The following is a 27574-nucleotide window of genomic DNA, read 5'->3' as shown; positions in this document are numbered from 1 at the left end:
GTTTCTTGGCTGCTTTGTGCCCTTTCCAGCTCAGTTTGTGGGTTTGGGCATTTAGGCTTGTTTGCCAGATGTGAATGAAGTATTTAGGGGTCACATGAAGAAGACGACAGTGATTCTCAAATCTGCCTTTATTTGATGCAAAAGTAAACACACATCAGTTACAATTGATAAAAATGACATCAGAACCATCCTGGCAATGATGTAATAATCACATTCATAGAAATGCTAAAAATGCTGCTTTATAAACATAGATTTATTAATTCCCTTTACTGTCAGTGGAGTCAGAGGAAAGGGAACCCCCACCCCAAAGGCAATGAGCCCCTTTCCTTAGCTGTTGGCCATGCAGGGCAGCATTAATCCAATGGTTGGGGAGGTTGCAGGTAGGTGTCCCACGTTCATAACAGCACCCACCCCCGGGGGGAAGTAGTGGTTACTTTATGGGGCAATTAGAGTACAGAGCTCATCATATAGAGTTTTGTACTGGGAGAGAGAATGAGAGGAAATGACAGACCGGATTTTTATTCAAACAATTTGTATTTCTTGAATGTACCCTTCAGCTTTAGGCAGTGCTATAACTTTGGGGACCCCAAATTAAATTGTGGGTGACTTGCGACCCTTCCACAGACTCCCCTTCCTGAAGACAACTTGCCCTTTAGTAGCCGAGGGGGCCACTGTGGGGGTTCAGCAAGTTGTGCTTTGAAGGGATGAGCTTTGGGAATAATAAATGTGGGTGGGCGCCCCTGTAAGAGTGAGGTGCACTATGGTAATTACAGATCGGCCAATGAGACGAGGGCACAAATGGCTTATGAACAGTATACATTAATGAGTGGGTCCCCCAACCTGCTGCCCCTCTGACCAGCAGCCCCCCCAAAATGGGTTCATTCAAGCACCAGGGACATCTACAGCTGAATATCCCACTTTGTGCCAAAGTTTACAGTTCTATTACTGGGCTTAGGGTGGCGCAGTTTTAGGGGCAACATGCCACCCAGCCCCATTTGCTTTTTTTTCCGGAGCAAGATTTGTTTAACTCTTCTGCGTCCCAATTTGGCACCTGAGGAGAAATGCGAGCGAGTCGGAGGTATACACAAGTAACGGGGAAAGTTGGGGAATGGTGGGGTGTTGAAAAGCAACTCTGTGTGCCCCCAAGTGTGGAGGGGGGAGCGATGTAAAGTGACCAGCCTAGGGGAGCACAAATTGTATTTTAAATACCCTATTATCTGGTACCATCCAAACCCCTCCCCCGCGGATATCTAGTAATATTTTGTTTTCCCCCAAATCGGGGTCTTAACTGAGCCCCATTTATTCTATCTTCCTCATATTCTTACCTGATATATTCTAGTTATATATATATACATCTGTATATTCTATCCCCCATAATGTATATTGGTTCATTCTATTCCCAAAAATTGGATCATTCTATCACTTATACATTGGTCTATTATGTCCCCTATACATTGGATCATGATATTCCCAATACATTGGTATATCCTAGCCCCAATACATAGGATCACTCTAGCCAACATACATTGGATCATTCTAGCTCCTATACATTGGATCATTCTTGCCTCCATAAATTGGATCATTCTAGCTCCCATACATTGGATCATTCTAGCTCCTATACATTGGCTCATTCTAGCTCCTATACATTGGATCATTCTAGCTCCTATACATTGGGTCATTCTAGCTCCTTTACATTGGATCATTCTAGCCTCCATACATTGGATCATTCTAGCTCCTATACATTGGATCATTCTAGCTCCCATACATTGGATCATTCTAGCTCCTATACATTGGATCATTCTAGCCTCCATACATTGGATCATTCTAGCACCTATACATTGTATCATTCTAGCTCCTATACATTGGGTCATTCTAGCTCCTTTACATTGGATCATTCTAGCCTCCATACATTGGATCATTCTAGCAGCTATACATTGGATCATTCTAGCACCTATACATTGGATCATTCTAGTGCCTATACATTGGATCATTCTAGCCTCCATACATTGGATCATTTTAGCACCTATACATTGGATCATTCTAACTCCTATACATTGGATCATTCTAGTGCCTATACATTGGATCATTCTAGCCTCCAGACATTGGATCATTCCAGCACCTATACATTGGATCATTCTAGCTCCTATACATTGGATCATTCTAGTGCCTATACATTGGATCATTCTAGCCTGTAGACATTGGATCATTCTAGCTCCTATACATTGGATCATTCTAGTGCCTATACATTGGATCATTCTAGCCTGTAGACATTGGATCATTCTAGCTCCTATACATTGGCATACCCACTGGGGATAAAACATACTTTTGTTTTCCATGAGTTAATTACCCAGAGAACATACAATCTAATGTGGACACCTGATTTAGAGGCATTTAAAGTGACTTCCTATGGTCTGAAGGGCAAGATATGGGAACCAAACTTTTGCCTCCGTTCCATATTACAGTGTGGTAGTATCTACTCCCATCCCCCCAGATAATGATCAGTACTGTGTTACAGTATATACAGTAGTCAGATCCCCCTAAATAACACACACAGTAGCATCAATGACACCCCACTTGTGTGTCAGTTCTAGTTTAATAAATACTGCAGGCAAGGATGCCCCACCCCTGAGGAGCAGATGAGCACAAATTTGTGTGTGTGGGGGGGGGTCACCAGGAAGCGGAGCTATTTCAGTGGATGTATCTTGGTTTTTGGGAATGTTCTGTTCATGTTCCCAGCACAAAAAGGATCCTCTACCCCAGAGGAGCAAATCAATAGATATTATGGGGCAATAGCTCAGCAGCAGAATATCTCCCACATATGGAATAGAATGGCAATAAACCAATAGCAGACAAGCATGGAATTGCCCTGAATATTGCACTATGGTTCCACTGGCTGTTCCATTAATACATGATATGAACACGCAATGAGAAGTGATAACAATAGTCTTATTTGTTCTATACATACTGACCCAGGGCCCCAAGGGGCCACAACTCCCACAGGATGAGGTATGAACATTTTCCAATAATTCATTTTTAGTGAATCATGTGACACAGTATTCGGCAGTTAAAAATGTAAAAACAGTTCAGAAAAAGGCAAAAATAGTCGTTGGAAAAGAAAGGACAATAATTGGGCCAATCTGCCGCGGTGCTCGAAACTGCGACTATCTAAATCAATTTTTTTTTTTAATTCCAGAAAAAGAGCAAAGAAAACACCACAGAGGTTGTGGCCCTATACAAACACATGAGATCCTATGTACAATACAAATCTGCTATTTTTGGTACGCAATGAGAACGACGGTGTTTCCCAAGCACTGGCACGGATGGGCAGGGAATGGGCAAAGCTGGCACCCGCCACACACAGGAGTTACTGTAGGTCGGCAGAAAGCTGAGACAATGTTGTGCGGGAATCCCAGGGGCAATTATTCTTCCACAGAGCGGGAATTCTGTTTGACAAACAAGCTCAGCACATGGTGGACAAACTGGTACTGCTCACAGGTTTGGATCATCCCACCCCTGGGAACAAAACAGCAAATTAGCTGGAATTCATCAACTATAATGAGCCAATGCCCATTGCTTATCAGTAAGTCCACAATTAGTATTCCTATAGCAAACCCAACTTTACAAGATAAATCTGGCCTGGGTCGGTTCTAGGGATGCACCAAATACACTTTTCCTAACACTGAATCCTAATTTGCATATGCAAATTATGGGTGGGAAGAGGAAAACATTTTTTACTTCCTCGTTTTGTGACAAAAAGAGATCTCCCTCCCCGCCCCTAATTTGCATATGCAAATTCGGATTCGGCCAAATCCTGCTCAAAAAAGCAGAATCCCGAACTGAATCCTGGATTTGGTGAATCCCTAGTCGGTTCTGTTGTTGGTTGTTATTGGTTAATGCTAACGACATACTGGATAGGAGCACAAGGAAATTGCACAAAATAAAGTGATTCATGAAAGTAACAACGGGCCAATGGGCACCTTCACTTCTGTACTGGTCCCTGTTTTGTTACATTTAGGAGCAGAATTATCAAAATGTGAGTTTAGAGTTTAATAAACAAAAACACACATTCTATTCATTCCTATGGGATTATTAGAGCCATACTTATCATATGGTGAGTTGTAACTTTCACCCATTGATAAATATAATATTTCATTCTAAATCCCCCATAGGAATGAATAGAACGTGGGGGAGTGTTTATTTCTTGAGCTCTAAACTCCCATTTTGATCAATCTGTTTGGCCCATGACACTGGTCTATTCTGTCACACACACACACATATAGTATTAGTATTAGAGTATTGGAGTGTTAGTATTAGTCATGTTTCTGAGCACAATGAGGAGTAGACATTCGGCTGGAGGGCCACGGGCTCCAATAAACAACATGTGAATGAGACGTGTGGGCACAGTTAGTAGACGGTATCAATTGTATAACACGGAGGGACCTACCTGTCCAGTCTCAGCTGACACGTGGTTCTGAGAATATCAACTGTCCCCTCGTCTTTCAGCTGCTCACAGAGAATACTGGTGGCAATGAAACATCCGGTTCTTCCGATGCCGGCACTATGGAATCAGGATTAATGCACATTCTATTGTCAGTATCACAGCTTTGGTACCACCTATTCTATTCTACCCACTTACCTACTGAGAACAACTATAGGGCCTCCACTCTACCAACTTACCTTACACAGTAACATTGTAAGTTAGGTTAAAAAAGACACACGTCCATCAAGTTCAACCTTTTAACTCTATTTTATCCTGCCTAACTGTCAGTTGATCCAGAGGAAGGCGAAAAAAAACCCCACTTTTGATTGAAGTCTCTCCAGTTTGCCTCAGAGGGGGGAAAAATTATTCCGAGGCAAATTGGAGAGGCTTCAATCAAAAGTGGGTTTTTCACCTTCCTCTGGATCAACTGGCAGTTAGGCAGGATAAAATAGAGTTAAAAGTTTGAACTTGATGAATGTGTTTCTTTTTTCAACCTAACTTTGTTACCATGTAAGGTAAGTTGTTATGGTGGAGGCCCTAACGTTGTTCTCACTATGTAACCTTGTGAGAAAAAATATAGGGCCTCCTCTCTACTCAATTACCTACTGAGTACAACTACAGGGCCTTCATTCTATTCACTTACCTACACTGTACAACTACAGGGCCTTCATTCTATCCACTTACCTACACTGTACAACTACAGGGCCTTCATTCTATCCACTTACCTACAGTGTCATTCTATCCACTTACCTACAGTGTACAACTATAGGGCATTCATTCTATCCACTTACCTACAGTGTACAACTACAGGGCCTTAATTCTACCCACTTACCCACAGAGCCTTCATTCTATCCACTTACCTGCAATGTACAACTACATGGCTTTCATTCTATCCACTTACCTACAGTGTACAACTATAGGGCCTTCTTTCTGTTTGGTGCACTTTGTGGTCTCTTCAACATCCTGTACCAGTTTTAGTAGCGGGGGGGCCTGATCTGGGGTCTTCTGATCTGGCCATGAGGTGTACCAGAAATGCTTGAGATTTCGTTCTTCCTCTCCACTCTGTACAGAAGCAAAGTCATAAAGGGAAAACTCACTCATCCTCTAGATTTGGGTTAAAACCTTCTGACTAATAACCCTAATCATAACCCTAGTACTTTCATGAGAGCTGGAGGCTTCACACATATATACATTGTTCAGCTCCTGCTGCCAATAGAAATGGCTGCAATTTTAGGCCACTGCTATTGGTCAGAATGTCCCAGTTCAGCACTCCAATTGGCCAGAGTGCAGCTTTTGGCTAAGACCAGGGCACACATGTGTATTATGGAATAAATAATTGATTTAGGAGCTGGAAGTTAGTAGAGATAATGTTATTTAGTTCTTGGTCACAGTCAGTTGCAGATATAAAGTAGCTGGTTGGAGTAAGTGCTGCAGGGTTCAGGCAAATAATTGTCCAAGAGATTTTTACCTTTAAGGTTATGAGTCTGAGTTCATAGTCGTTTTCCCGGATGGTTTGATCGACAGTGACCTGTATCCCCTCGTATACGGCTTTCTTCTCTGGCCAGTACTCGGTGCATTTCTACAGAGGAACACACAGTAAATGGTAAGGCCTTACACTACTAAGGGCCCCAGGGCTGAGCCTTTACTTCATATTATTACATTACACTAAAGACGGGTTCAAATGGCAATCCCAGGGTTGAGCCTTTCCTGATGTTAGTGCATCAAACTCTACAGGGCCCTGGGGTCAAATGTCTGTGTTGGGCCATGTTGTAACTTTCCTGCCTCCCTGCTCAGCTTTTCTCCCAATAAATAGTACTAAATCAACCCCAATACTGACTCCCACCACAGCTGCCCCCCCTGGGATCAACCTCCATTCCACCCATGACATCACAACCACACCCCTATGACATCACACATCTTCCTTTGCCTAGTGCAGGGATCCCCGACCTTTTGAACCTGTGAGCAACATTCAGAAGTAAAAGGAGTTGGGGAGCATGAATAATGTTTTTGGGGTGCCAAATAAGTGCTGTGATTGGTCATTTAGTAGCCCCTATGTGGACTGACAGCCTACAGGAGACTCTGTTTGGCAGTACACCTGGTTTTTATATAACCAAAATGTGCCTCCAAGCCTGGAATTCAAAAATAAACACCTCCTTTGCGGCCACTGGGAGCAACATCCAAGGGCAACATGTTACTCATGAGCTACTGGTTGGGGATCACTGGCCTAGTGGCTGGTATAAAAGTCCTGCAAAGGTGGCAACCCTAGCCATGAGGCCAGTTTGAGGGCTGAGCATGTTAGGACATGATACTATAGAGAGCAAAGTTCATGGCTGAGGGCGGAGCCTGCAGCCCAGAAGCCTCGTTAGCTCTTACCTCGTTGACTTCCTCAATGTTGGTGATCATGACAATTATGGGGGAGCGCTGCTGCCAAACCATCTTCCAGAAGTCCCCGACTGTATTGACTGTGGGTCCCTGAGTTGCGATGTAGACTTTGTCCTCCTCCCCATAACCCTGTGCAGAGGGATCAGGTTCAGACCTTGCACTGGTCCATCACTAGACGTATATGAGCAGGGTGGGGCAGAGTATCTACTCACCCAATGCTACTAGAGTTAGACACAGATCAGAGATCCTGTATCTCTTATTATACCTATAGTATCTAATGTATCTACTGTAAATATATCTGTAAATGCCTCCTTCACAAGAACATTGCAAATAAAATGAAGGAAATTTCAGGTTTATAGACGATTGGCCACTTTCCTCCCGTAGCAGCCAATAGCCAACGTTTCCCACAGAGGTGAAAGAGAACAGGGGCCCCGTATGATCTGAGATGCAGATAAGGCACTGGGGTCTGACACTGAATACATTTTATATGAACCTTTGTCTTGGAATGACAGGAGCCTTGTTTCAATCAGCTGAAATAACAATATGGGTATTTTAATGGTGCAAAGGTTTGGGGCTCCTAGGGCTCCTTATTGGAAAGATCGTTACGGGTAACATAGAAGGCTAATTCTCATTTAATTGACCATTTACATAGAGAGAGAGAGAGAGGGTGATTGGATGAGAGGGAGATAATGAGAGAGAGAGTAATGGTCTAAGAGAGAGAGAGAAATAACCCAAGAGAGAGTCACCCACAGAGAGTAGCCTGCAAGCCAGTCGGGCATAACACGGGCACTGTCCATCAACCCAAACAAAACAAAAGTAATGATGTTCTAGAAGAAGACGAGCAAATAAAAAAACATTCCTCCATCAACTGTGTGACAATGACAGCTATACCTACCTTGCCTAGAAATCAGCCAATCAGGGAGCTTCAAACTAGCAATAGGGGCCCTAAAGTACTAGGTGTGTAGAACCTTCTATGCCATCAGGAGACACCTGTACCACCTGTGAGAGTTGGGCTTAAACTCTTCCACAGTCTCACCAACCCAATCCTTCTCTATGGTAGCAAAGTATCACTGTCACTTACCCACACCAATCCAAATAGGACTCAACTTCAACAGAAATATTCCATATGGAATTCTGTAAGCACCAGGTCCCCCGGAGCACCTCAAACACTGCCTGTGGGGCCGAGCTGGGCAGATTTGATTAATGTCTTCCATACAGAAGAGGCGCTCTCATACTGGCACACTTACACACCAGCAGCCCCATCATCTACCCCCATAAAGCCTGGCTGAACAACCAGACCCAAGGTATACCATGCACCCCAAAACCACTCATTAGCACCCTGCCCACCCAAGACTCCCAAGAGAGATTGATAGAGAGGGACAGTGATAGAGAGAGAGTGATAGGAATAGAGAGTAATTGGAAGAGAGAGTGACAGAGAGAGAGAGAGAGTGAAAGGAAGAGAGAGTGATATAGAGAAAGAGTGATAGATAGAGAGAGAGTGAGAGAGTGATAGTGAGAGTTATAGAAAGAGAGTGATAGGAAGAGAGTGATAGAAAGAGTTAGTGATGGGAAGAGAGAGAGATAGGAAGAGTGAGTTATAGAAAGTATAGAATATTTGAAGTAAAAAAAGGGAAAGTTAAAGGGAAGTCAACCCTTTGGACAGACACATTAAACAAGGAAAATCATGTGTGCAGACTTTGGCATCATGTGCAAGTTAATAGGAACATGATCGCGAGCTCTTGAGACTACAGCCCTTATGAAAATTCCTTGTTGAAGTAGGAGGATGATGCAGTGTCCCTCACCCTTATATAGTTGGCGTTGATGTACGAACTGAGCGCGTCCTCCTCCTGGTCAGGAGACATAAGGCAAACTCTGCTGTGGGGGTCTGCAAAACAAAAAGTATTGTGCAGGTTACAGTCATTGACGTCGGTTCATTCACTAATTCCTGCACTTTGTGCAACTGTAACTATTGTCCTCACTGCACCTGCATTCTGTGTGCCGTCCAGCAGGTGGTGCTGTAGGAGAGGCCTCTCTACACTTGCAGTGAATGATCTTATTGATTTAGGAGCAGCAACTGTCGGCCAATTATCAGACAATTCACTTATTTCTCTTTTCATTGTTTATTAGGGGACAAGTCCCTGGTCACGGTCTCCAGTCCAACCTCATGTCATGTTGCTTTTGCCTCCCAAGTATTCAGTATGTGGAGCTCCATGATAATGTTCCTCTAACTCTGCGGTCCAACCAGAACCAATGCTGCTGCCCTCCTGCCATTGTACCCCCGGCATACTGACTTGTTACTTACTTGGGAGTATTGTCTTGTACCTGTTCTTCCGTACCAAGCCCAGAATCTCATATTCTTTGGGGTCCACAAAGTTCATTGGGATTTCCTGAGAAAGCAAATAGCCCCCATGTTAGTGTGTGACAGTAGGATAATAAGGGGGTGTGGTGTGCGGGGTTTTGGGGGTTCTATTATTCTGCTCTTCCTCACCGAGGATTCATGTAAAGGGGAATCACAATAAATGAGAGGGAAGGGCAGCACTGACTCTAGGCAAGGGGCAGAAGAGACGGGGCTGAAGACAAAAAGAAGACACACTCAGTAATGTGACTGTTGAACATGGGCTTTATAAGGACAGGTATGAGGTGGGTGGGACAGAACCCACAAAAGAATATCACCATATCATGGGGAGTCATTTTAATCTAGGGGTCACCTATTTAAAGGCATACAGATAAATAAGACTATACAGGTTGGACAGAAGCAATGAAGAGAAGATGGGGGGCTCACAAAGAATTCCTTCTGTAGAGCGAATGAGTCGAGGGCTCGTTGGTGCAGCTCCTCCTCCGTCAGGGTGTTACTGGCCATCTGGAGATATTCCCGGGCGCACTGTTCCCTGGGAGACATGATGTGCCCAAAAGGTTCCAAACACCCTGGGGTGCACATGTCTAAGGTCAGGGATACATTGGATCCCCTTCTGCAAAATAAATAAGGAGAGGAGGAGGAGATATAGGTGCTGGCATGGAACAAGAAAGCCAGCCACCAGGTTGTGTCAATTTGTTATATGAGTTACACTGTTTGTGTGGCCCAATGTATTTCAGAAACCAGATACAACGTCAGCCAATGAAATGGCTTTGTTACTTATTTCAACTAAATCTGCAATTTGATCAAGGGCCCCAAGCCGACCAATCAATGATTTCAGCCAACCCTGTTCTTGTGGGTGTGTTTGTCTGCTGTGGGGGTCACACACATGTCACACGCGTGTGCACAGAACATCCTCAGATGCTGTATTTGTATCATTTGTGCCCGTGGGCCTATAAGATACGAGAGGAAAGCCACAGAGGTGCTTCTGCCATAAAGGAAAGTGGAGAACATTGTCTGAGGGGCATCAAAAAACCCACCCAATAAACATTAAGACCAGAATTGAGATGATCTTGTAGGAGAGTAAAACTGCTCCTTGACACTAGTGAATAACATAGTCCATAACCTGCTACAAATTGTCCCTTATATAGACTCACTGCCCCTTTTATATACTCATTGCCCCTTATATAGATTCATTGTCCCTTACTTAGGCTTATTGCCCCTTATATAGACTCATTGTCCCCTTATATATACTCAATGCCCCTTATATATACTCATTGTCCCTTATATAGACTCATTGCCCCTTATATAGACTCATTGCCCCTTATATAGACTCATTGCCCCTTATATAGACTCATTGTCCCCTTATATAGACTCATTGCCCCTTATATAGACTCATTGCCCCTTATATAGACTCATTGCCCCCTATATAGACTCATTGTCCCTTATATAGACTCATTGCCCCTTATATAGACTCATTGTCCCTTATATCAACTCATTGTCCCTTATATAGACTCATTGCCCCTTTTACAGACTCATTGTCCCTGATATAGACTCACTGCCCCTTATATAGACTCATTGCCCCTTATATAGACTCATGTCCCTTAAATAGACTCATTGCCCCTTATATAGACTCATTGTCCCTGATATAGACTCATTGTCCCTTATATCAACTTATTGTCCCTTATATAGACTCATTGTCCCTTATATAGACTCATTGCCCCTTTTATAGACTCCTTGTCCCTGATATAGACTCATTACCCCTTATATAGACTCATTGTCCCTTATATATACTGGTTGTCCCTTATATAGACTCATTGTCCCTTATATAGACTCATTGCCCCTGATATAGATTCATTGTCCCTTATATAGACTCATTGCCCCTGATATAGATTCATTGTCCCTTATATAGACTCATTGCCCCTTATATAGACTCATTGTCCCCTTATATATACTTGTTGTCCCTTATATAGACTCACTGCCCCTTATTTAGACTCGTTGTCCCTTATATCGACTGATTGTCCCTTATATCGACTGATTGTCCCTTATATAGACTCATTGTCCCTTATATCGACTCATTGCCCCTTATATCAACTCATTGTCCCTGATATAGACTCATTGTCCCTTATATCGACTCATTGCCCCTGATATAGACTCATTGTCCCTTATATCGACTCATTGTCCCTCTTGCTGCTGTTGTTGTTCCAGCGTTACCTTTCCTGAAGACCCACAGGTTTGACAGTCAGAGTCCCTGGGTCCATGTCCCCCCTAATGTCCATTAGACAATCAAACACTGGGGTGTCTGGCACGGGATCAAGATCTAGGAATTCTTCGTTCTTATCATCGGCCCATTGGGAGTAGGTGAAGGAGGGCTGGCGACTCACTGACTGGCGTCGATCTTCAGAAATGACTGGTTCTGCACTGGCTCTGAGGTACCAGACCTGCAATGAAATTGAGGTGAAGATTCCCATTCACAGAGGGGGGGCTCTTCACAAACACACCCCAACACTAACCCCCACACTGAATGGCTCTATTGGATCTGTACAGAGACCCACACACTATTCACATCATACACTAACTCTATCCCCCACGTGCCATTGTGTGTGTCTTTGTGGGGCCCAAACAAGCAGGGTGTCCAGATTGTTGCCCCCCATTGTGATGTTCATCACTGGTTAAAACATGAATAAGGGGAGCAGGAGCCGTGTAACAACATCATGGGGGACGTATGCAGAATTTACACAAGGAACCACTTCCCTATGTTTTATATATTATTATTATTATTGTTGTTTATAAACAGAAAGTGCTGGATTTGGTAATGATGTACAGAAATTAATATTAATTTAACCTCTCAGACTTGTACATTAACACTTACACTTGTACATTAACACTCAGACTTGTACATTAACACTCAGGCTTGTACATTAACACTCACACTTGTACATTAACACTCAGACTTGTACATTAACACTCAGACTTGTACATTAACACTCACACTTGTACATTAACACTCACACTTGTACATTAACACTCACACTTGTACATTAACACTTACACTTGTACATTAACACTCAGACTTGTACATTAACACTCAGGCTTGTACATTAACACTCACACTTGTACATTAACACTCACACTTGTACATTAACACTCAAACTTGTACATTAACACTCACGCTTGTACATTAACACTCTGGCTTGTACATTAACACTCACGCTTGTACATTAACACTCACGCTTGTACATTAACACTCACACTTGTACATTAACACTCACACTTGTACATTAACACTCACACTTGTACATTAACACTCAGGCTTGTACATTAACACTCAGACTTGTACATTAACACTCACACTTGTACATTAACACTCACACTTGTACATTAACACTCACACTTGTACATTAACACTCAGGCTTGTACATTAACACTCAGACTTGTACATTAACACTCACACTTGTACATTAGCACTCACACTTGTACATTAACACTCACACTTATACATTAACACTTGTACATTAGCACTCACACTTGTACATTAACACTCACACTTGTACATTGACACTCACACTTGTACATTAGCATTCAAGCTTGTACATTAACACTCACACTTGTACATTAACACTCACACTTGTACATTAACACTCACACTTGTACATTAGCACTCAGGCTTGTACATTAACACTCACACTTGTACATTAACACTCACATTTGTACATTAGCACTCACACTTGTACATTAACACTCACACTTGTACATTAACACTCACACTTGTACATTAGCACTCAGGCTTGTACATTAACACTCACACTTGTACATTAACACTCACACTTGTACATTAACACTCAAACTTGTACATTAACACTCACGCTTGTACATTAACACTCTGGCTTGTACATTAACACTCACGCTTGTACATTAACACTCACGCTTGTACATTAACACTCACACTTGTACATTAACACTCACACTTGTACATTAACACTCACACTTGTACATTAACACTCAGGCTTGTACATTAACACTCAGACTTGTACATTAACACTCACACTTGTACATTAACACTCACACTTGTACATTAACACTCACACTTGTACATTAACACTCAGGCTTGTACATTAACACTCAGACTTGTACATTAACACTCACACTTGTACATTAGCACTCACACTTGTACATTAACACTCACACTTATACATTAACACTTGTACATTAGCACTCACACTTGTACATTAACACTCACACTTGTACATTGACACTCACACTTGTACATTAGCATTCAAGCTTGTACATTAACACTCACACTTGTACATTAACACTCACACTTGTACATTAACACTCACACTTGTACATTAGCACTCAGGCTTGTACATTAACACTCACACTTGTACATTAACACTCACATTTGTACATTAGCACTCACACTTGTACATTAACACTCACACTTGTACATTAACACTCACACTTGTACATTAGCACTCAGGCTTGTACATTAACACTCACACTTGTACATTAACACTCACATTTGTACATTAGCACTCAAGCTTGTACATTAACACTCACACTTGTACATTAACACTCACACTTGTACATTAACACTCACACTTGTACATTAGCACTCAGGCTTGTACATTAACACTCACACTTGTACATTAACACTCACATTTGTACATTAGCACTCACACTTGTACATTAACACTCACACTTGTACATTAACACTCACACTTGTACATTAGCACTCAGGCTTGTACATTAACACTCACACTTATACATTAACACTCACACTTGTACATTAACACTCAGACTTGTACATTAACACTCACACTTGTACATTAGCACTCACACTTGTACATTAACACTCACACTTATACATTAACACTTGTACATTAGCACTCACACTTGTACATTAACACTCACACTTGTACATTAACACTCACACTTGTACATTAACACTCACACTTGTACATTAGCACTCAAGCTTGTACATTAACACATGAAATATCTATCCTTATCAAGTGTGTGTGTGTCTGTATGTTTGTCTGTGTTTGTGTCTGTGTGTGTGTCTGTGACTGTGTGTGTGTGTCAGTGTTTGTCTGTGTGTGTGACTGTGTGTGTGTCAGTGTTTGTCTGTGTGTGTGACTGTGTGTGTGTCAGTGTTTGTCTGTGTGTGTGTCTCTGTGTATCTCTACATGTGTGAGCATATGACTGTGGGTGATTTTTGTGTGACTATTTGCCATTGTGTGTGTTCATGTGAGATCTGGGCTACACACACTGTAACATCAGGGGAAGCAGATGGAGCAGACTCTGGATCTGTCTCTTTCCTTCTAGAAAACATAGGAAACACCAGCAGGGGGCAGAGATGCTCCCACCAATTCTCTCAGGCTGTGCCAATCACAGGAGATGCCAGTCTGCCCAAAACAACTGAACTGATACATTTTCTGCAGGGTTCATGGGCCTGAATGTAAGTGGATCAGAACTTGGGCCATTTTGCTTGTGTTCAGAAATGTTGCATTGAGTTTAGTTGTGAATGAGCACAAAAGCCCTGGGCATCTTTTGCCAGTCTGTATTATGCCAGCCTTAATTAGCCCAAGTGTTCATTCTGCTGAACCTAACTCATGCCACATATGTGCCAGTAATTCATACAGTTCAGCAACTTCCTATTGACACTTTTGGATGAAAGAACTGACCACTGGGCCAGGTGGCTACTGACTATACACATTTGCCAACACGGCCACTTGAGTTTCCATGGCTCAGAGCTGCGGCAACCAGAAAGCCTGGCAACCAGCTTGTGCATATATACATGTATGTGCCCATATAAGAGCACCACATTTCTTATTCCCCCATCACTCCCTGCAATTAATTTACTTACTGCAGTTCCAGCCAGAGTCAGAACACACAAAATGAGCAGCAAGAACCCCGAAACCTCCAGTCGCCAGAATCCATTCTGCCAAGCCTTCAGGTCCTGCCACAAAGAAACACCAAAGTCTGGTTCAGTAATGTGCCAATGTGTAGCTGTCATGCCCATCATTCTGCCAAGCCAATCCCCCTGCTGTGATATACTGCCTTAGTATGGGATCTCTCTGTACAAACTTAGGGACTGTTCCTGCTGAATTGTGCTTAGTACAGGGAATACCTATGTGCCATAGTTTTATGGGATCTCTCTGTACAGACTATGAGCAAACTTAGGGACTGTTCCTGCTGAATTGTGCTTAGTACAGAGGAATACCTATGCTGCCATAGTTTTATGGGATCTCTCTGTACAGACTATGAGCAAACTTAGGGGACTGTTCCTGCTGAATTGTGCTTAGTACAGGTCATACCTATGTGCCATAGTTTTATGGGATCTCTCTGTACAGACTATGAGCAAACTTAGGGGCTGTTCCTGCTGAATTGTGCTTAGTACAGGGAATACCTATGCTGCCATAGTTTTATGGGATCTCTCTGTAAAGACTATGAGCAAACTTAGGGGCTGTTCCTGCTGAATTGTGCTTAGTACAGGGAATACCTATGCTGCCATAGTTTTATGGGATCTCTCTGTACAGACTATGAACAAACTTAGGGGCTGTTCCTGCTGAATTGTGCTTAGTACAGGGAATACCTATGTACCATAGTTTTATGGGATCTCTCTGTACAGACTATGAGCAAACTTAGGGGACTGTTCCTGCTGAATTGTGCTTAGTACAGGGAATACCTATGCTGCCATAGTTTTATGGGATCTCTCTGTACAGACTATGAGCAAACTTAGGGGACTGTTCCTGCTGAATTGTGCTTAGTACAGGGAATACCAATGCTGCCATAGTTTTATGGGATCTCTCTGTACAGACTATGAGCAAACTTAGGTACTGTTCCTGCTGAATTGTGCTTAGTACAGGGAATACCTATGCTGCCATAGTTTTATGGGATCTCTCTGTACAGACTATGAGCAAACTTAGGGACAGTTCCTGCTGAATTGTGCATAGTACAGGGAATACCTATGCTGCCATAGTTTTATGGGATCTCTCTGTACAGACTATGAGCAAACGTTGGGGCTGTTCCTGCTGAATTGTGCTTAGTACAGGGAATACCTATGTACCATAGTTTTATGGGATCTCTCTGTACAGACTATGAGCAAACTTAGGGACTGTTCCTGCTGAATTGTGCTTAGTACAGAGGAATATCTATGCTGCCATAGTTTTATGGGATCTCTCTGTACAGACTATGAGCAAACTTAGGGACTGTTCCTGCTGAATTGTGCTTAGTACAGGGAATACCTATGTACCATAGTTTTATGGGATCTCTCTGTACAGACTATGACCAAACTTAGGGACTGTTCCTGCTGAATTGTGCTTAGTACAGGGAATACTTATGCTGCCATAGTTTTATGGGATCTCTCTGTACAGACTATGAACAAACTTAGGGACTGTTCCTGCTGAATTGTGCTTAGTACAGAGGAATACCTATGCTGCCATAGTTTTATGGGATCTCTCTGTACAGACTATGAGCAAACTTAGGGACAGTTCCTGCTGAATTGTGCATAGTACAGGGAATACCTATGCTGCCATAGTTTTATGGGATCTCTCTGTACAGACTATGAGCAAACGTTGGGGCTGTTCCTGCTGAATTGTGCTTAGTACAGGGAATACCTATGTACCATAGTTTTATGGGATCTCTCTGTACAGACTATGAGCAAACTTAGGGACTGTTCCTGCTGAATTGTGCTTAGTACAGAGGAATATCTATGCTGCCATAGTTTTATGGGATCTCTCTGTACAGACTATGAGCAAACTTAGGGACTGTTCCGGCTGAATTGTGCTTAGTACAGGGAATACCTATGTACCATAGTTTTATGGGATCTCTCTGTACAGACTATGAACAAACTTAGGGGACTGTTCCTGCTGAATTGTGCTTAGTACAGGGAATACCTATGCTGCCATAGTTTTATGGGATCTCTCTGTACAGACTATGAGCAAACTTAGGGGACTGTTCCTGCTGAATTGTGCTTAGTACAGGGAATACCTATGTACCATAGTTTTATGGGATCTCTCTGTACAGACTATGAGCAAACTTAGGGACTGTTCCTGCTGAATTGTGCTTAGTACAGAGGAATATCTATGCTGCCATAGTTTTATGGGATCTCTCTGTACAGACTATGAGCAAACTTAGGGACTGTTCCGGCTGAATTGTGCTTAGTACAGGGAATACCTATGTACCATAGTTTTATGGGATCTCTCTGTACAGACTATGAACAAACTTAGGGGACTGTTCCTGCTGAATTGTGCTTAGTACAGGGAATACCTATGCTGCCATAGTTTTATGGGATCTCTCTGTACAGACTATGAGCAAACTTAGGGGACTGTTCCTGCTGAATTGTGCTTAGTACAGGGAATACCTATGCTGCCATAGTTTTATGGGATCTCTCTGTACAGACTATGAGCAAACTTAGGGACTGTTCCTGCTGAATTGTGCTTAGTACAGGGAATACCTATGTACCATAGTTTTATGGGATCTCTCTGTACAGACTATGACCAAACTTAGGGACTGTTCCTGCTGAATTGTGCTTAGTACAGGGAATACTTATGCTGCCATAGTTTTATGGGATCTCTCTGTACAGACTATGAACAAACTTAGGGACTGTTCCTGCTGAATTGTGCTTAGTACAGAGGAATACCTATGCTGCCATAGTTTTATGGGATCTCTCTGTACAGACTATGAGCAAACGTTGGGGCTGTTCCTGCTGAATTGTGCTTAGTACAGAGGAATACCTATGCTGCCATAGTTTTATGGGATCTCTCTGTACAGACTATGAGCAAATTTAGGGACTGTTCCTGCTGAATTGTGCTTAGTACAGGGAATACCTATGCTGCCATAGTTTTATGGGATCTCTCTGTACAGACTATGAGCAAACGTTGGGGCTGTTCCTGCTGAATTGTGCTTAGTACAGAGGAATACCTATACTGATATAGTTTTATGGGATCTCTCTGTACAGACTATGAGCAAACTTAGGGACTGTTCCTGCTGAATTGTGCTTAGTACAGGGAATACCTATGTGCCATAGTTTTATGGGATCTCTCTGTACAGACTATGAGCAAACGTTGGGGCTGTTCCTGCTGAATTGTGCTTAGTATAACCAGACTGTATAAGTCAGGAGCAAGCTTTGCTTTGATGCAATTGTTCAGCAGACTCACCAGTATCTGGGAGAGAATAAGGAGACAAATGCTGCCCCCAATGGTCAGAATATTCCATAATGCAGCCCAGCTATACTGGGAATTCCTCTCTGCATTATGAGGCTGGTCCCATTCAATCGGCTGGTTCGGCTGTTCATCTGCCACATCCATGGAACCCATATTGTCTGGATAACCTCTGTCATGGATGGACCTGGCAAAGAACAAGGAAACGAGGTTCAGTATAACATCACCAGCCAATCCAATAAGAGAACATGAAAATCCATTATTCAGGTATCAGAACCAGCAGTGATTTATGAACATCGTACCCACAACCCTAATAGAAATACACACTCACTCACACGGTAACCACCAGAAAGCCCCATGCAACTAAATAGTTAGGCCCTGTTTAAGCACCATCCCTGCCCATACATTGGCTGGCCTACCCAGGCGCAGGAGGGGTCCATATTGGGGCACATTATTTTATTTATAAGCTTAGAGCATGATGGGAACAGTAGGGCAAGGGTGCAGCCGGGTTCATGGGGTGCCTGGCTGGCATTGCCCGACACTACTGCACCCCCAGCAGTTTGGCACTGACGCAGGACTGGAACTAGGGCTGGGCAAAGGGGAGCAAAGCTTGGGGGCACCAGGCACGTACATAATAAGAAACCTACCCCTAATCCAACAATGAAAAATCTTCCCTCTTTGCTCACGCACTCGCGTTCTTTTACGTGGCCGGCCGGGTTGCCTGGGGCTCGCAGCCGGCATTGCCCGCACTGCACTGATGACTAAGTGGGCTGCCGGGAATGGGATGAAAGACGTGTGTGTGCGCAAGGCTGAAACTGTCAGTGCGGTGAGTCAGACGCTTGATCTGAATTCAGTGCATGTGGCAGTCTGCTGCGTGGGGGGAAAAGTTGTGGGTGGAAAGGACCTCAGAGACTGTAACATAATGTAATGTGTAACCAAATTCTGCCCTCCTCCCCATGCCCAATCCAACCCTTGTCCACTCCAGCCCCCAGTCCTTATCTACTACAGCCTCTCAGCTCTTATCCATCCTCCTATGCCTTATACCAGTGATCCCAAACCAGTAGCTCCCCAGCAACATGTTGCTCACCAACCCCTTGGATGTTGCTTCCAGTGGCCCCAACACAGATGCTTATATTGGAATTTTGGGTTTGGTGGCAAGTTCAGGTGGCATAAAAACCAGGTGTAGTGCCAAACAGAATCTCCTGTAGGCTGTCAGTCCACGTAGGAGCTACCAAATAACCAATCACAGCCCATAACTGGAACTCTCAAGGTTTTTACCTGCTTGTGTTGCTCTCCAACTTATTTTACACTTGAATGTGGCTCACTGGTTGGGGACTCTGGCTTTATACATTCCATTCTCCCTGCTCTTGTCCATCCCACTTTACCAGTACTTGTCCATCCCAGTTTACCAGTACTTATCCATCCCACTTTACCAGTACTTGTCCATCCCAGCCTCCATTGTTCACATGGTCATGATGGAACCTTCCTTTGGGAATGAAGTTACTGCTACACTATAAGTGTGACTTTTTTCGTAAAACTCTGTGGGGCAGTAAAGTTTTCCTATAATAACTTTTTCCCTTTTCCCATCCCTCCAGGAGTGCATCTTGATAGGAGGTCTTCAGGCTCCCTGTGATTGGAGATTCAGCACTACCATAATCAACAGCACTGATCTGGGGATGTTGGGAATTGCAGTTCCCAGGCCCCTTCAGAAATTCAGCATAGTAGTTCTTAACAACCCTGAGAATACCAAGGAGTGAAGTCTCTAGCACCCCAGCCTCATTTTGCAAGCCATGTATGGACTTGCGGGAAAACACTTGCCTGTAGTTTTGGAAAGGGTCAGATGAGTGGTCTTCCCGTAGTCCCTCTCCAAAACCAGGGATTACCTGTCATACTGATACTCCTTCATGAGGGCACGGACCCTGACAACTTCCTCACCTTGGCCACCATCAGACACCAATCTGTCTCCTGAAGGCTTGGTAGGCACAGTCTTTATCAATTTGTATTTTGTTAGCTAGGCCTCGAAAGAGGGAGGTTGAGAATACCTGGAGCCCGTATTTAATAAAAACAAGCCCTAACCTTGTGCCATAAAACTCTTTACATAGGCAGCAACAATACGATCTTCTCATGCCTTGTCCCCTGAAAGAGTGGTGGGATTGGACTGCATGAGCACCTGTAGTTCTTGTTGAGCATGTGCTGCTCACTCTTATTGGCTGCCGTATAAAAGAAGTAAACTGTGACAGGAGATGATGGGATTATTTCTGCATGTAAAAAGGTTTATGGTACCAGTGGCAAGGTTAGGGCTTTTTCAGTCATTTGGAGTCACAAGAGAAAGGGAAAAATGGGAGATAAAAAGAAAACTGGAAGAGGCAAAGTGATATATAAAAAGTAAAGAAATGCTAGAAGAAAGAAAGAAGACACAAGTGGAAAGCCCTAATCCTATTAGAGGAGAGTCAATGTTTTACAGGGGCTTCCACCCTCCGTTTTGCCTTAATGGGGAAAACCTATTTACAGGGGAATTGGGCCACCTCGTCCCAATTTATATTTTAGCCGGTGGGAAGGCAGGAGAGGCAGTTCGGGGAGATTAGTCGCCCTGAAGAAGAGGAGATTTGTCACTGGGCGACTAATCTCCTCAAATCTGTGTGTGTCCTGACCAGGTCCGGACTGAGGGCCGGTAAAAATTATGGTTGATCCCAATGTTATTAATAGGGAAAAATACTAAATATATAGGATGGCCGGTATTTTTTTCTGAAAAAGGTGGCAACCCTAGTGATGGCTAACGGGCAGATTTGTTACTAGTGTGGACAACAATTCTCCCGAAAATGTTTCTCCACTGGCAATAACTGAAATCATGATGCATAGGTTTTACCACCAGCTATTTCCATTATTGCTGGTGGAGAAGCATTTTCAGGAGACTTGTTGCAGTTGTGCAAATTTATTGCAGGTGACAAATCTCCCCATGGCCCCTACTGTTCTGTTAGTGGCCCTCTGTCAGGTCTGGAGATTGCAGATGGGCCCCGGGCCCATAAAGAGAGAATAATAAGGGAAATGAGAGCCATTGTGTGTGCACAGACGCTGCATTGGGCTCCTGCCTACACTTCCCAAGTGGGAGCCGTGACTCATCCCTATGAGCAGATTTCTCTTCCCATGTCAGGAGGGGCTGCTCCTAAATTCCTGGGATTTGCATGTGTCACACAATCAGTAGCTGGCAGGCTACTTGCACGGGCCTTGGTGGCCTTTCCACAAATCCGGGCCTGGGTATAAAGACTGTGAATGACCCAACACAATCATTTCCCAGTTGAAACCTTGTTGTTATTATTCAGGGAACACTGGCGGATACTTGGAGAAATGGCACAAATTGTGCAATCAACTACATCTCCCAGCAAAACCATTTTGCTTCCACAACACTAAATATACTTATTTTTACAGTTTTACACCTGAAACTAATTAGCGGCTGTAAAACATCCCAATTACTAACTAATTAGTGCTGAGACTTATAGCACTTCTATGATGAGACTTCAGACAGCTTTGAGTAGAAGACCAAAAGGAAACAATGACTTATGTCTCAGGGAGAAGCTTTAAATTCTAACCCACTTGGCACCAAACTTTCTTGCCATATGCCGGGGGGTAAAACGAAATGAACACTAGTTGTGTTTCCAGCTCTATTGCTGATCAGTTTCTTTAAAGGGATACTGTCATGGGAAAAAAAAAAAATTCAAAATGAATCAGTTAATAGTGCTGCTCCAGCAGAATTCTGCACTGAAATCCATTTCTCAAAAGAGCAAACAGATTTTTTTTATATTCAATTTTGAATCTGACATGGGGCTAGACATTTTGTCAATTTCCCAGCTGCCCCTGGTCATGTGACTTGTGCTCTGATAAACTTCAGTCACTCTTTACTGCTGTACTGCAAGTTGGACTGATATAACCCCCTCCCTTTCCCTCCAGCAGCCAAACAAAAGAACAATGGGAAGGTAACCAGATAGCAGCTCCCTAACACAAGATAACAGCTGCCTGGTAGATCTAAGAACAGCAGTCAATTGTGCAGGCACAAGTCACATGACCAGGGGCAGCTGGGAAATTGATAATATGTCTAGCTCCATGTCAGATTTCAAAATTGAATATAAAAAAATCTGTTTGCTCTTTTGAAAAATGGATTTCTGCTGGAATAGCACTATTGACTGATGGATTTTGAGCAAAAACCATGTTTTCCAATGACAGTATCCCTTTAGAGCAGTGATCCCTCACATGTAACATGTTGTTCCTAGGGAGGATGGGGGAGAGGAAGGCCAAACAGTTGGGGGAGAAAAGGAAAGGAGAGGGGATGAGAGACAGAAGGAGAGAAGGGAAAGGGGGTTAGGGAGTAGAGAGACAAATGGGGGAGAGGAGAAATATAGAAGGGGAGAGAAGAGGGAGGATGGGGGAGAGTAAGGCCAAACAGTTGGGGGAGAAAAGGAGAGGAGAGGGGATGAGAGACAGAAGGAGAGAAGGGAAATGGGGTTAGGGAGTAGAGAGACAAATGGGGGAGAGGAGAAATATAGAAGGGGAGAGAAGAGGGAGGATGAGGGAGAGTAAGGCCAAACCGTTGGGGGGAAAAAGGAAAGGAGAGGGGATGAGAGACAGAAGGAGAGAAGGGAAAGGGGTTTAGGGAGTAGAGAGACAAATGGGGGAGAGGAGAAATATAGAAGGGGAGAGAAGAGGAAGGATGGGGGAGAGTAAGGCCAAACAGTTGGGGGAGAAAAGGAAAGGAGAGGGGATGAGAGACAGAAGGAGAGAAGGGAAAGGGGGTTAGGGAGTAGAGAGACAAATGGGGGAGAGGAGAAATATAGAAGGGGAGAGAAGAGGGAGGATGGGGGAGAGTAAGGCCAAACAGTTGGGGGAGAAAAGGAAAGGAGAGGGGATGAGAGACAGAAGGAGAGAAGGGAAAGGGGGTTAGGGAGTAGAGAGACAAATGGGGGAGAGGAGAAATATAGAAGGGGAGAGAAGAGGGAGGATGGGGGAGAGTAAGGCGAAATAGTTGGGGGAGAAAAGGAAAGGAGAGGGGATGAAGGGAAAGGGGGTTAGGGAGTAAAGAGACAAATAGGGGAGAGGAGACATACAGAAGGGGAGAGAAGAGGGAGGATGAGGGAGAGTAAGGCCAAAAAAGGGAAACCCCCCCCACAAGAAATGGGGAAAGAAGGCCCTTAACAAACGGTTGACTCAAAACCCATATAAGGGTTAGGCCAGTGTTTGTGTAATAATGACACTGATGGCAGCCATGTTTTTCTTGTACACTTACTCACTAGGTGTCACTAGGGAAATACAAAGAGAATTTACAACACCAATAGTTGCAGTGCCAGGGAACATAATGTCGGGCTCATAACTGGGTTGTTATCACATACAGGAGGGGAATATAATGTCAGGCACATAACTGGGTTTTTATTACATACAGGATGTGACAATAATGTTGGGCACATAACTGGGTTGTTATTACATACATGAGGGGACTATAATGCCGGGCACATCACTGGGTTGTTACATACAGGAGGGGAATATAATGTCGGGAACATAACTGGATTGTTATTACATACAAGAGAGGAATATAATGTCGGGCACATGACAGGGTTGTTATTACACACAGAAGAGGAATATAATGTCGGGCACATGACTGGTTTGTTATTACATACAGGAGGGGAATATAATGTCGGGCACATAACTGGGTTGTTATTACACACAGGAGAGGAATATATCGGGCACATAACTGGGTTGTTATTACACACAGGAGAGGAATATAATGTGGGGCGCATGACTGGTTTTTTATTACATACAGGAGGAGAATATAATGTCGGCACATAACTGGGTTGTTATTACACACAGGAGAGGAATATAATATCGGGCACATAACTGGGTTGTTATTACACACAGGAGAGGAATATAATGTGGGGCGCATGACTGGTTTGTTATTACATATAGGAGGGGAATATAATATCAGCGCATGACTGTGTTGTTATTACATACAAGAGGAGAATATAATGTTGGGTGCATAACTGGGTTGTTATTACATAAAGGAGGGGAATATAATGTCGGGCACATAACTGGGTTGTTATTACATACAGGAGGGGAATATAATGTCGGGCTCATAACTCGGTTGTTATTACATACAGGATGTGAAAATAATGCTGGGCACAGAACTGTGTTGTTATTACATACATGAGGGGAACATAATGTCGGGTGCATGACTGGGTTGTTATTACACAGGAGGGGAATATAATGTTGGGAGCATAACTGGGTTATTATTACATACAAGAGGGGAATGGGGAATATAATGTCGGGCACATAACTGGGTTGTTATTGCATACAATAGCAAAATATAATGTCGGATGCATGACTTGGTTGTTATTACATACAAGAGGGCAATATAATGTTGGGCATATAACTCGGTTGTTATTACATACAGGATGTGAAAATAATGTTGAGCACATAACTAGGTTGTTATTACATACATGAGGGGAATATAATGTCGGGCACATGACTGGGTTGTTATTACATACAGGATGTGAAAATAATGTTGGGCACATAACTGGGTTGTTATTACATACATGAGGGGACTTTAATGTCAGGCGCATGACTGGGTTGTTATTACATACAGGAGGGTAATATAATGTCGGGCACATAACTGGGTTGTTATTACATACAAGAGAGGAATATAATGTCGGGCACATAACTGGCTTGTTATTACATACAGGATGTGAAAATAATGTTGGGCACATAACTGGGTTGTTATTACATACATGAGGGGAATTTAATGTCGGGCACATGACTGGGTTGTTATTACATACAGGATGTGAAAATAATGTTGGGCACATAACTGGGTTGTTATTACATACAGGAGGGTAATATAATGTCGGGCACATAACTGGCTTGTTATTACATACAAGAGAGGAATATAATGTCGGGCACATAACTGGCTTGTTATTACATACATGAGGGGACTATAATGTCAGGCGCATGACTGGGTTGTTATTACATACAGGAGGGGAATATAATGTTGGGCGCATAACTGAGTTGTTATTACATGCAGTAGGGGAATATACTGTTTAGCATATAACTGATGTATTACATACAGGCTGGGAATGTAATGCTGATCATTCATAGCTGAGTTAAGATGGCCATATATTCATATATCCTCTTATTTGGGGAGTTTGCAGACCAGATGATCTTTCCCATATGTAACCTCGTTAAGGGAGAAGATATTGGGGTGACGTGATTGTGATCCCGCGGGCTAAATAATCTGATCACAACAGTAAATGGGGAGACAACCACATCATGAGCAGATGTGGTCTTTGTTCAAACCAGCCTAATAAATATCATTTTTTGTCCCATTATTGGACAGCCCCCCATTTATTGATGTGTATATGGCTGCCTTTTATATAGGAGACAGGACAGGTTTGTGCAAGGGAGGCAGGGGAAGGGAATAGGACAGGTCTGTGCAGGGGCAACAGGACAGGTTGGGAAATGGGTGATTGATAGAAGGAAAGAATGATGTTCAATTAATTGTGCCCCCTTTAAAAACAAAAGACAGAGGAAGGCTAAAGCTGAATCAGAGGGTGAGGTAGACCCCCAGTAATTCTGCCCAGTGAAGGAAATGTTGCTTCATTCACACTGACAGGGACAGGACCTGTTATCAGTAAATAAAGGCTGATCCATTCACCAACAGCAGATTAGTGTACCCCCCCCCAGCACAAGCGAATATATTCCAGCAGCATCTCATTCACTCCATCCACCATCACTGCCCCCACCAGTGACTACAGCACGAGACCCTCTTATCCATGAAAAGAAAAGGGGAAATAGAGAGGGGCAGATAGAAGGGGCATTTACCTGGGCAGGTGAGATTTTCTCTCTTCTTTTTCAGATGTTGGATTATCCAGAGCAGGAGGCAGAGATTCTTCCCACAGAGGATGCTGGGAAATGTATGCGACTCACAGGTGTCCAGCTTTCATCTTACAGGGAAAGATAATTCTCAGAAACATCCAAGGGGGTCTTCTCTGACTTATACAATCCTCCCCAGAACCCCTCTGCTCCTCTCCCTCTGCTGCTCCCGACTGGGGCTCTAATGCATCTCAGCCCCTGATTGATAGGGGAGAGAACAGCCCACCCACTCATGTGTTTTCTACTGAATAGAGGAACAGGGGAGGGTGAGGATGGGGGAGAAACATGAATGAAATCTCCAAGCCAACAGCATCACAGGCCACTGCAGTAAAGGCTGGAGGAATCAGTCCCATTGCAGTGAATGATGTAGGATCTGTTTCAGGGAATCAGTCCCATTGCAGTGAATGATGTAGGATCTGTTAGAGAAATCAGTCCCATTGCAGTGATTGATGTAGGATCTGTTTCAGGGAATCAGTCCCATTGCAGTGATTGATGTAGGATCTGTTTATGGGAATCAGTCCCATTGCAGTGAATGATGTAGGATCTGTTTCAGGGAATCAGTCCCATTGCAGTGAATGATGTAGGATCTGTTTCAGGGAATCAGTCCCATTGCAGTGATTGATGTAGGATCTGTTTCAGGGAATCAGTCCTATTGCAGTGAATGATGTAGGATCTGTTTCAGGGAATCAGTCCCATTGCAGTGAATGATGTAGGATCTGTTTATGGGAATCAGTCCCATTGCAGTGAATGATGTAGGATCTGTTTCAGTGAATCAGTCCCATTGCAGTGAATGATGTAGAATCTGTTTCAGGGAATCAGTCCCATTGCAGTGAATGATGTAGGATCTGTTAGAGGGAATCAGTCCCATTGCAGTGAATGATGTAGGATCTGTTTCAGGGAATCAGTCCCATTGCAGTGAATGATGTAGGATCTGTTTCAGGGAATCAGTCCCATTGCAGTGAATGATGTAGGATCTGTTTATGGGAATCAGTCCCATTGCAGTGATTGATGTAGGATCTGTTTCAGGGAATCAGTCCCATTGCAGTGAATGATGTAGGATCTGTTTATGGGAATCAGTCCCATTGCAGTGAATGATGTAGAATCTGTTTCAGGGAATCAGTCCCATTGCAGTGAATGATGTAGGATCTGTTAGAGAAATCAGTCCCATTGCAGTGAATGATGTAGGATCTGTTTCAGGGAATCAGTCCCATTGCAGTGAATGATGTAGGATCTGTTTCAGGGAATCAGTCTAATTGCAGTGATTGATGTAGGATCTGTTAGAGGGAATCA

At 43.3% G+C, this 27574-nt stretch overlaps 1 protein-coding gene across 1 annotated transcript; it reads right to left on the bottom strand.

The window, feature by feature from the left end:
• Window positions 1-113: 113 nt before the first annotated feature.
• LOC108713695 (tyrosine-protein phosphatase non-receptor type 5) lies at window positions 114-26589 on the bottom strand. Its single transcript, XM_041589627.1, is given in 14 exon segments — window positions 114-3513; window positions 4445-4558; window positions 5382-5542; window positions 5949-6059; window positions 6854-6991; window positions 8665-8747; window positions 9165-9249; window positions 9645-9831; window positions 11430-11656; window positions 15082-15174; window positions 18377-18566; window positions 26234-26276; window positions 26279-26333; window positions 26384-26589. Coding segments are annotated over 14 exon segments (1716 nt in total). The 5' UTR covers window positions 26519-26589; the 3' UTR covers window positions 114-3419.
• Window positions 26590-27574: the final 985 nt, after the last annotated feature.

The sequence above is a fragment of the Xenopus laevis genome, chromosome 4L (genome assembly GCF_017654675.1).
Source record: "Xenopus laevis strain J_2021 chromosome 4L, Xenopus_laevis_v10.1, whole genome shotgun sequence".
Taxonomy (NCBI): domain Eukaryota; kingdom Metazoa; phylum Chordata; class Amphibia; order Anura; family Pipidae; genus Xenopus; species Xenopus laevis.
This window is presented reverse-complemented; position numbering and strand designations above follow the sequence as displayed.